Here is an 11,759-nt window from a genome sequence, read left to right as displayed (position 1 = left end):
TTTAATCTGACAGTGTCCCTTTAACGTAGGAAGGGCTCTGAAGTGCCTGGGTTGGATGAAGCTTTCTCAGTTAAAAATGATTTTGCTTCCTGTGTTACCATGAGATATTTACAAATCTTAACCATCGTATTTATTTTAAATCTCCCTCAGTGGAATTGTCCAGCTTCGAACAGCCCTTGGAGTCAATTCCCCAGCAACCTCAAAGAGAAGAGTGGCCGATGTTTAGCTAACAGGGGAGGAGGTGAAGGAGACTGTGAGACACTTCTTACACAACCCAGCATCACCCACGGCAGGCAAAGCCATTGTCAAGAAAAAAGTACAGTATCTTCGCCGCCTGAGTTTTCCGGAGAATACGGTAACCATGTCTGGATCACGTGTATATTTCCCCTTATGAGTGTGTAAAGGAAAAAAAAATGAACCAAAAGGGGGAGGGAAAAATGTGCTCCTGAGTCCAGGGGAAGCAGTTCCACCTTAAGAGGCCACAGGGAGAATCCCCAAGGCAGAGTTGCTCCCTAGGCGCCCAGCTGGAGAACATGCCTGGGGCTTGTTAAAGGGCAAGAGACAGCGACCCTCCAGCTTTGCACCATGGGGATGTGTTACAGCCTGCGAGCCAGGCTGCTCGGAGCCCACCCCTCGATCGCCTACGGCGGGGATGGGGAGCCGCACGCCGGGCAGCTGGAGCATGCGGACCCCCAGCTGATCCACAGGCTCCGGGAAGAGCTGATCGCCAAGGAGAAGGCGGACAAGAAAAGGAGCAAGAGCATCGACAAGACGCTGAAAGCCGAGAAGCGGGAGTACAAGCAGACCCACCGGCTGCTCCTGCTGGGTGAGTGGGTGCGGGGCTGGCGCTGCCAAGACCCCGACTTCGTGGGCAGGTCCCTGGGCTGGCTGCACTGAAAAGCTGCGTGTGTGCGCAGCCCAGCGTGTGCTAGCGGCGAATGAGGGCTTGCAAGCCACTTGCAGCTTCTGTTGTCCTTCTTTAAACAGTGTTGTTGTGTAGATGCGCTGCGGGGGGAAGCTGGCTGGCTCTCGTTGGCTGCTGCCTGTGTCTGGTCTGAAACGCTCAGACTTTACTTGCTGGCTGGAAAGCGTCTTGGAGATCAGGACGCTTCGCTCCGTGGCTTGGAGTTAGAGCCGGAGCCATGTAGTGGGTTCATTATTTCAAGGGTATCCAGATGATCTGTAAGGTGAACAAGCGGTCCAGCCGCTGGACCTCACCACGCATTAGTTTGACAGCTTAAAGTTGATAATGAATCAGGGAGCCAGAGAGTTGATTCGGTGTCGCTGTGCCTTGATGGAGAGAAGCCTTCTTCTATTGGCCCGTTGATTGTCACAGTCAGGTTAAGTTATTCAAGGAGGGGATAGACACTACAGCTGCATTGTTGGGAAATGCAAGGGGTTAAGAGGTGATTTTAAAAAGGGAAATAAACAATTACATGTAGAGGCTGGATTTTTCTGCTTATTCCAAGCAGGTTTAGCAGTTCCTGTGAAGTGTTCAGGGTTTGATTCTTTGCTACATGGCTTGTCATCTTAAATTACAATTAAAGAACTGTTATTTTATCCTGTTTGATCTAAGCCGAGAAGCGGGAGTACAAGCAGACGCACCGGCTGCTCCTGCTTGATCTAATCCATGGTATTTGTAGAGAGGAGTCAATGTGGTATATCTAGGTACTGATAAATGGGCTTTAGCAAAATTACCTTTATTTTTTTAGTAAAACTGGGATATAATAAGTATGTTTAAAATACTGATGTATTTTTCCAGTGCTAAATATTTGTTTGCAAGAGATATGTTCCATGTGATTCTTATCTGCTGTCAGGATTATATTAGCATCAGCATTTACCTTAAAAAATGGTGTATTTTGAGAGGTAGTCAGGAGCACAGTGGAGAGAATAATTGGCTTCCCCAGGAAGAAAAGCAGGAATGGAAGGGACACAAAACTTTTTTTTTCTTGTGTTTTATATACATATATAGTTTATACCACAATATAATGCATGATAGAGGACTTGCTCATAAAACAGTGATCAAAAATCTTTGTAATGTGTAACTAATACATTGTATCCTTCGTAAATTACAGCATTCACTCTTTGAGGACAGTGTTTGATTTGGTTGGTTGGTTGAATTTCCACGTAAACTGTTACTCACTGTGTTATTATAATGTTATGTGGACCCTTTCAAGAAATACTTTGGTGAGTTTAACTTACTTTTTGTTTCTCTTTAGCAAATAAATTACTAAATTTTGAAATCAGCAAACCACTTCAGGACTGTAGCAAAATCTAAAGTCCAGATAACATTTTTTAAAGCGTATTAAAGTGTTAATGTTCTGTTATTGATATAAGCCCTGATCCTGCAATTTACAGCACTAGCACAGAAGCCTAACATAAGTGGAGCTCTACATAGGGGTAGCAATCTGACTTCACATTGTAAATTGCAGGATTGAGGCCTTAATAATAACAATTTCTGTCTGGCGGTTTGATCCAATGTAGGGTGACCAGAGAGCAGCTGTGAAAAAACAGGATGCGGTGGGGGGGTAATACAGGCCTATATAAGAAAAAGTCCCAAAAACCAGGTCTGGCCCTGTAAAAACGGGACATCTGGTCACCCTAATCCAATGCCTCTCAAAATCAATTGGTGTCTTTCCATTGACTTCAGTGGGCTTTGCATTAGGCCTGAAGTCGTGATGTTGTTAACAAATATTTTCATTTGCCCATATTTGTCACTGAATAGATGTTCCAGTATCTAAGGCCTGGTCTACACTACAAAGTTAGGTTGATATGTCAGCTTGCTTGCTCAATTTTGTCTCTGGTTGACATAAGCACCCTGTTGCAGCTGCACAGTAAATCACCTTCCTGAATGGTGCAGAGCCCTGGTCAACCTGCTGAGGTTGACCTATTGAGAGGATAGACACTGCAGGACCTGGGTTGAGCCTGACAGCTGTCTCATAATGTCCCATTCTCTGCAACAGTGGCCGCTCTGCTCAGTACCTTAAACTGCACTGCCATGGGGTCACAGAGACTGGAAGTCACGTACACATCATTTTAAAACCCCAGCATGTTTTTGAAATGTCTTTTCCTGACTGCCCACCTCGGCAAACACATCTAGCAGCTCACCCCTGTAGTGTGCAACTCATCATGCCAGTTCCATGCACTGGATGAGTTCCTACCTTGGGTAGGCAGGATTTTGGATCTCCTTGGGCTCTGAGGAGAGGAGCCTCTGGAAGCAGAACTACAGACCAGCCATGGAAATGTGAACATCTGCAAGCGGATTGCACAAGGGATACAGAAAAAGGGGTCTGACAGGGATCAGCAGCAATGCCCCATTATTTTATACCCTGGTATCATGTATCATGACCACTGGCTCCTCCCCAGTACTACTCATAACCCTGTCTAGATGTCTCAAGAGATCTGCCACCTCCACACCCAGCAGGCAGTTCACCGTGTGGTTCTCCCAATCATCACAAACCCAGCTATCTATGTTTCTAAGATCAACTCCACTATTACGATTACTATTGTCTCTTCCTAATAAGTAGAGTTCCCTCTCCCAGCGACATATCTTCAGTGTGAGAGGATACCATGACATCATCTATGTTCTCCTTCCCTGAGACTTTCATCCTCCTCCTTAGAGGCTGTCAGATTTGGGGTGGGACCACTCAATGGAGGGCTGGAAAGTCTCTTCTATATACCTCTCTCAGTCTTCCTTTGCTCCTCCAGTTCAGCCACTCTGGGGTCCAGAGCCCGTACTTGGTCTCTGAGGGCCAAGAGTTCTTTGCACTGAATGAACACATACGCCATGCCCCCCCACCATAAGGCACGTAATTGTGCATGATGCATTCAGTGCAATACACTGAATAGCCCCCTACTCTGTTGCTGGACTTCCACCTGCATTCTCTCTTTTACTTCCGCAGCTTTTTATGTTGGGGTTTCTTCCTCTGTTTTGTTTCTGTGGGGAGGGATGGTTTATTGCCTTAAGTTTAGCGAATGTTAATCAGAAGTATCTAGCTCTCCCACTTCCTCTCTAAAAACTCTCTCCCTGTTAGCTGCTCCTGTTCTCTAGCTCTATAACATAATAGGTCTCAATCCTGCAAATGCTTATGCATGCTCTTTACCCTCATGAGCAGTCCCACTGATTTCTGCGGGAGGACTCTTCACAATAGTAAAGTTAAGTGCGTGTGTAAGTGTTTGCAGGATCAGAGCCTATAAGAGACAGAGATCATACAGACAACAGTGTCATATACTACACAAATCTGATTCCTTCCTTGAACACCATATATCCTGGGCCCTGAATAAAGCTGGGATCCTATGGAAACACATAGTATATGATCCTGTAATTAAAGACTGTATCAGAACACAGACACACCAAGGACCTGAATTAGGGTTGCACAGCTAACCTTAACTCTGGCAATCCTAGTTTTTGAGACACTCTTAATGTAGTTTTTTTTGTATATAACTTCCTTTTTTTCGTTTAAGTAGACTGAAAAAAACAGAAATTCCATTTCTGTCTGGGGGTTTGAGCAGACAATGACACAGACCTCACCATGGGCAATCAGCAGGGTTGGGTCATTTCAATCAAGAGCACAGAGGTCACCCAAATGAGCGAACTAGTTACTGATTGTGACAGTATGCTCAGTGTGCTCTGTGGGACTAGAGCACATTGTAAGGGGCATGCAGGAACCATGTGGGGAATGAACACAGTCAGTCCCCAGAGAATGGTTTGAGAATTTAGCTACCGGCCTCTAACAAACCTTTACTGAGCATGTGCAAATGGTGATTTTTCAGGGGCATGTAACTTTTAGCCCAAGTTGTGCATATTTTCACAAGAGTGGCAAAAGACATGTAGCTGACCACAGACCCAGTGCCCCAGCCAAATTTCAGGTCCCTACTCCAAAGCATGGAGGTCCTAGAGCTTCTCAATGAAATGGTTGTACAAAGTTTTTAACAGTGAGCAAGACAGTGTCTTTTTTTTTCTTAATCTCAGTCTTGAAAACAATTTAACTATTTTTAACAGAATTTAAAAAAAAAAATCAGCCTCAACAAGACAGTTGGAATGGAAAATTTAAACCTAGTTTGACAATGGAAAGTGCTGGGCAACCTATAGGTGGCAGTGTTCCCTCTAATTTTTCCCACCCATGTGGTGGGGTGAGGCCGAGGGGTTTGGAGTGTGGGAGATGGCTGAGAGCTGGGGCAGAGGGTTGCGGTGGGGTGGGGGAGGCTGAGGGCTCCCACTAGGGGTGGAGGCTCTGGGGTGGGGGGGGTTGGAGTGCAGTGGGGCTCCACATGGCTACGGTGGGGAGAGAGGACTCCCCCACAGCAGCCCCTGGGCTGGGGGGGAGGGAAGTCTCTCCCCCTGGACATGGCAGGTTCAGGGCTGGGAGTGGGTCCGTGCCAGGGGAAGGGCGCCTGTCCCCTGGCCGCAGCAGGTCTGGGGCTTCGGGAGAGGCATCTCTCCCCGTCACAGCCCTGAGCACCTGCACAGTGCTTAATAGGCTACCATGTAGCTTACAGAGAAATTAGTGCCGCCTGTCTATCAACTAACAATTATGTTATGACAAAAGGTGCTAATGGGTCACTGATGTATAAACACCCAGCATGAAACTCTCTGTGGAAAGAGTTCCAGAGGCCATGCAGTAAGTGCTTTCAGAGATGTTAAGCCTATTGTGGGGGGGAAGGAAGGGGAAAAGCAGAGAGAGAGAGAGAACACTTTTCTTCAGGCTTGTCTTCACAACCAGATAAATCAACCTAAGTCGATGTAGCTTAGGTCAGCTTACTCCAGTGTCTTCACTGTGCTGTGAAAGGGAGACACTCTCCAGTAGACTTCCCTTGTTCTTCTCGGAGAGGTGGCATGCCGGGATCGACTAGAGAGTTCTTAGCTGTTGATTTAGTCGGTCTTCACTAGACCCCTGCTGCATCAATGGCTCCCTGTAGTGAAGACCAGACATTCGTCTGAGCCCTTAGACCTTTCTGAGCTTCCTTTGTGTTGCAGAGCAAACACACAAAAGGAGGATTAAAGAGCAGGTCACCTATTTCAGACCATGCTTTCTAGGGAGAAATTTAGACTTAAGCCCAGTCTACCTTCCTAAGGTCTGTTTTACACTACAGCTGGTGGTCGATTTAAGCTACACAGTTTGAGTTACGTTAGTAGCGTAATTCAAGTCGACACAGCCTAGATCTTCTTACCACAGGGTCCACACTACACTATGTCGACGGGAGATGCTTTCCCACCAAAATTGCTTCTGCCTCTCCTTAAGGTGGAGTACAGAAATCGATGGAAGAGCGCTCTCCCATCGATTGAGCATGTCTTCACTAGACCTGCTAAATCGATGCCGCTGCATTGATTGCAGCAGCACTGATTTACCTTCATAATGAAGACAAGCCCTCAGTTAGGTCAACATACACCACCTTATGTTGACATAACTATGTCAGTGTACACGCTACAGTCTTGCTCCTGCCTATGTAAGTGCCCTCCAATACCAACCTAATAACGCCACCTCCACCAGAAGCCAGGGCTTATGTTTGTGTGCTTACCTTAGCTGTTGGCTGTCTTGCCAATTTCATGACTCCAGACTGGAGCCGTGAAATTGACAAGAAAGATGGCAGCTACAGACTGCCTCCCTGCTCCCAGCCAGGCTGCTACCCAGAGGCTCACTGAGGAGAGAAGGTCAGAAGGGGCTGCTGGGCTCTGAGCATGGAGCTGGGTGGAGCTGAAAGCCCTGGCTGTCAGCCCCCACACTGCCCCTCTTCAGTCAGTGGTGATGACTGGCACCACCTACAGAAGGAGGGTAGTATGGGCATCAGCCACCACTGTAATTATGGCAGTGGCTGTAAGTCAACCTAACATAGGTTGACTTAGGGCTGTAATGTAGACATGCCCTAAGGGTTTTCCAAGTGTAAGGTGCAGGGGCTGAGGGAGGCAGAGGGTCACATAGTGTGTCCAAGTAGTTGGATCTGTCTGAGATGAGTGAAAGTCCTGGAGAGAGGCAGGCCCATGGCAGCTGCTTCCTAGGACAGGGCATGGGGTACTTTACCTGAGGTTTCTATAAAAGCAAGCTGCCTGTGTGGTGGTTGTACCCACCTCTGTTCAAGGAAACAGGGACTATACAATTTAAAACATGTACACAAATGACATTAAGAAAATACCATACTCCATGTCATCAATATCAGTAATGACAGTAGGACTTTTGGAATAGGAATCAGCATCACCCCTAGTGGTGTACGTGGGGAATCAAAAGAACATGAGAACGTCCGTACTGGGTCAGACCAAAGGTCCATCGAGCCCAGTAACCTGTCTTCTGAGAGTGGCCAATGCCACGTGCCCCAGAGGAAATGAATAGAAGGTAATAATCAAGTGATCCATCCCCTGTTGCCCATTCCCAGCTTCTGGCAAACAGAGGCTAGGGACACCATTCCTGCCCATCCTGGCTAATAGCCATTGATCAACCTACCCTCTATGAATTTATCTTGTTCTTTTTTGAACCCTGTTATAGTCTTGGCCTTCACAACATACTATGGCAAAGAGTTCCACAGATAGATTGTGTATTGTGTGAAGAAATACTTCCTTTAGTTTGTTTTAAACCCACTGCCTATTAATTTCATTTGGTGACGCCTAGTTCTTGTGTTATGAGAAGGATTAAATAACACTTCCTTATTTACTTTCTTCACAACTGTCATGATTTTATGGACCTCTATCATATCCCCCCTTGGTCGTCTCTTTTCCAAGCTGAAAAGTCCCAGTCTTATTAATCTTTCCTCATGTGGAAACCTTTCTATACCCCTAATCATTTTTGTCGCCCTTTTCTGAGCCTTTTCCAATTCCAATATGTCTTTTTTGAGATGGGGCGACCACATCTGCACTCAGTATTCAGCATTTGGGCATACTATGGATTTAGATAGAGGCAATATGATATTTTCTGTCCTACTATCTATCCCTTTCATAATGATTCCCAACATTCTGTTAGCCTTTTTGACTGCCATTCCACATTGAGTGGATGTTTTCAGAGAACTTTCCACAATGACTCAGAGATCTCTTTCTTGCCTGGTAACAGCTAATTGGGACCCCATCATTTTATATATATAATTGGGATTATGTTTTTCCATGTGCATTACTTTGCATTTATCGATCATTATATAGTTAGCCTTATGAGTCTTATCAGCAGAAGCAGGTTGCTACGGCACTTGGAGCCAGGCAGGCACACTAGCAACACCCATCTGTACAGTTCTCAGCAACAAGTAGTAATTTCTGTTACTTAAAAAGTCTCCAGACTTTTTTTTCATGTTATACTAGCAAGTTGGCAACCACTGTTACAATATCTGCTCCCAACTGGAAACTGACCCACAAGGCCCCGACACCGGCTTTTGTTCAGCAAAGGGGCAGTAGTGATGGTAATGCTGTTGCCCCTTTTGACCCAATATTTGGGGACTTTCAGATTCTTTCCATTAGGAGAAATTGTTCATTGCAAACCAATGCCTAAAAATCCTTTAGTTCATGTGGGCCACATTTCTAAAGAGAATTTCCAAAGGTTGAATTTGTAGGATACCTTTCCTGATATTTATTCCACAGTTATTAGCCACAATGAAATCCAAGCAGATTATTAGCTCATCTGCTGTCTTGAAGTCAAGTTTGCAATCCCGTTTTGAGCAGGTGCACATTCTCAATTGGAGACCAATTAGGAGGTCAGGTTTATGAATCCCCTATCCCCCAGCGCTCTTAGCATATCTACTCTAGTAACTGTTATGTTTGAGCCAGTGTCCACTATTCCTGTGTGTTTCATAGATCTGATTACACACTTAATACCCACATTTCCATTCTTTTTCTTTAACTGCCCAGTTCTAAATAAAAACTGTGGGGTTGATCCTTGTACCTCCAAGCTTTGTCCCTTCAGCTTGGTGTCACCCAGCTCAGAAAACGGAAAGGGGCTTTCACTAGACACTTGTGGTGCTCTGTCATGTTCTGCCTTATATTTGTAACAGTCCTTCATTATGTGGCCAATTTTTTTCACACTACCAGCATTTAACTCAGTTGCTTCCCTTATTTTTTGTGCCATTGCCAATTTCCTCCGTGTCACAGACCGAATGATCATTCTTCCTAAATGCTGAAAAATGTCATCATGAACTTGATTAGAATCCACTTTTCCATCCTACCACTGGGGCGAGGATCGATGTAAGTTACACAACTTCAGCTACATGAATGACATAGCTGAAGTCGACATACTTAGATCGACTTACCGTGGTGTCTTCACCGCGGTGAGTCGACTGCTGCCGCTCTCCCATCGATTCTGCCTGTGTCTCTCGCCAAGTTGGAGTATAGGAGTCCACGAGAGACTAGACTAGACACAATAAATCGATCCCCACTGGATCGATCGCTGCCCGCCGATCCGGCTGGTAGCGAAGACATACCCTCAGCCTTACAGGGCTTATGTTGATCAACTTTCATCTTACTTACTGGTTCTGGTGAACCATTGCAAGGAAATATTTAAGTTCCATGGCAAATACCACAGCCTCTCAGAGTAACTTTGGCTTCCTGTCAGAAGCATCAGCAGCTCCCTAAAAGAGACCGGGGCCCACCAGCGCCTGAACTGTGGCCCTGCCCAGTGATGACCTGCCAAAATATTAACAGGTTCCCTCCTTATCACCCCATGAGGGGGTCATGTCCCCCCCGGGACTCCTGCCCCATCCAACCCCCCACATTCTTTGACAGCACCCCCCGGAACCCTGCCCCATCCACCCCCCTTCCCTGTGCCCTGCCAACCAATCCAACCCCTGCTCCTTCCTGAGTGCCCCCCCGGACCCTTGCCCCCATTCAATCCCCCTGTTCCCTGCCCTCTGACTGCCCCGACACTAATCCACCCCTCCAACTCCCCTTCACTCTATCCAACACCCCCTCCATCCTCTCTGCCCCCTTACCACACGGCCTGGAGATGGGAGCCGTGCTGGGCCAGGGCCAGGCTGGGCCACTTGGCCGTGGTTGGGATCAGAGATGCGCCACCCAGGGATGGGGTCGGGGGCCAGGCCGGAGCCGTGTGATGCCTGGAGCCCTCCTCGCACCCCCACTCCCCTGCCCCAGCCCCAGCTCACCTGCGGGAAGCCGCTTCTTCCTTCTCAGCTCTCCCAGGCTTCCCTTGTGAACAGCTGATTCACGGGAAGCCGGGGGAGGGAGAAGCCTTGGGAGCATTCAGGGGAGGAGGCAGAGGCGGAGTGAGGTGAGATGAGGCTGGGGGAAGGGCAGGGAGCTGCTGAGGTTTTTGTTGAAATTAAAAGCCCTTTTCAAACTAGTTCTCCCTCGCGGGACAACCAGTTCTAAGAGGGCTTCTAAATTTAACAACCAGCTCCAGCTCACCACTCCCTATATGTAGGGCACTTGGAGCTAGGGTTAGGGTTCCTATGGGTAGGGCACCCCGCCCTAGGGTTAGGGTTCCTAAGGGTAGAGCACTTGAAGCTTGGGTTAGGGTTCCTATGGGTAGGGCACCCCGCCCTAGGGTTAGGGTTCCTCTGGGTACAGCACTTGGAGCTAGGGTTAGGGTTCCTATGGGTTGGGCTTCACTCCCTAGTGTTAGGGTTCCTATGGGTAGGGCACCCTGCCCTATGGTTACAGTTCCTATGGGTAGAGCACCTTGCCCTACGGTTATGGTTCCCATGGATAGGGCACTTGGAGCAAGGGTTAGGGTTCCTATAGGTAGGGCTTCCCGCTCTAGGGTTAGGATTCCTAAGGATAGGGCACTTGGAGCTAGGGTTAGGGTTCCTAAGGCTAGGGCACTTGGAGCTAGGGATAGGGTTCCTATGGGTAGGGCATCCAGCCCTCGGGTTAAGGTTCCTATGGATAGGGCACTTGGAGCTAGGGTTAGGGTTCCTATGGGGGGCACCTCACCCTAGGGTTTGCATTCCTAAGAGTAGGGAACTTGGAGCTAGGGTTAGGGTTCCTGTGGGTAGGGCTTCCCTACCTAGGATTAGGATTCCAATGGGTAGGGCTTCCCACCCTAGGGTTAGGGTTTCTATTGGTAGGGCTTCCCACCCTAAGGTTAGAGTTCCTAAGGGTAGGGAACTTGGAGCTACGGTTAAGGTTCCTATGGGTAGGGCTTCCAGCCCTAGGGTTAGGGTTCCTAAGGGTAGGGCCAATGGAGCTAGGATTAGGGTTCCTATGGATAGGGGAGTTGGAGCTAGGGTTAGGGTTCCTATGGGTAGGGCTTCCCGCCCTAGGATTAGGGTTCCTAAGGGTAGGGCACTTGGAGCTAAGGTTAGGGTTCCTATGGGTAGGGCATTTCGAGCTAGGTTAGGGTTCCTATGACTAGGGCTTCCCACCCTAGGTTTGGGATTCCTAAGGGTAGGGCCCTTGGAGCTAGGGTTAGGGTTCCTATAGGCAGGGCTTCCCGCCCTAGAGTTAGTTTTCCTAAGGGTAGGGCACTTGGAGCTGGAGTTAGGGTTCCTATGGTAGGGCTTCCCGCCCTAGGGTTAGGGTTCCTAAGGTTAGGGCACTTGGACCTAGGGTTAGGGTTCCTATGGGTAGGTCTTTGCGCCCTAGTGTTAGGGTTCCTATGAGTAGGGCACTCTGCCTTAGGATGAGGTTTCCTATGGGCAGGGTATTTGGAACTAGGGTTAGGTTTCCTATGGGTAGGGCACCTGGAGCCAGGGTTAGACTTCCTATTGCTAGGTCGCCCCTCCCTAGGGTTAGGGTTCCTATGGGTAGTGCTCTTGGAGCTAGGGTTAGGGTTCCTATGGGTAGGGCTTTCAGCCCTAGCATTAGGGTTCCCAAGGGTAGGGCACTTGGAGCTATT

General features: G+C 47.9%; 1 protein-coding gene across 1 annotated transcript in view; it reads left to right on the top strand.

Moving 5' to 3' along the window:
* Positions 1 to 570: 570 nt before the first annotated feature.
* The window catches only part of GNAS (GNAS complex locus), a 249,684-nt gene continuing 238,495 nt past the window's right edge, over positions 571 to 11,759 (top strand). The window contains exon 1 of the mRNA XM_075072240.1: positions 571 to 826. Within this exon, the coding sequence (XP_074928341.1) occupies positions 586 to 826 (241 nt within the window). The 5' untranslated portion in view covers positions 571 to 585. The remainder of the gene's footprint in view (positions 827 to 11,759) is intronic.

This window comes from Chelonoidis abingdonii, chromosome 14 (assembly GCF_003597395.2).
Source record: "Chelonoidis abingdonii isolate Lonesome George chromosome 14, CheloAbing_2.0, whole genome shotgun sequence".
In the NCBI taxonomy this organism is placed as follows: domain Eukaryota; kingdom Metazoa; phylum Chordata; order Testudines; family Testudinidae; genus Chelonoidis; species Chelonoidis abingdonii.
Note: the sequence above shows the minus strand (reverse complement) of the source record. Positions and strands in the feature narration are given on the sequence as shown.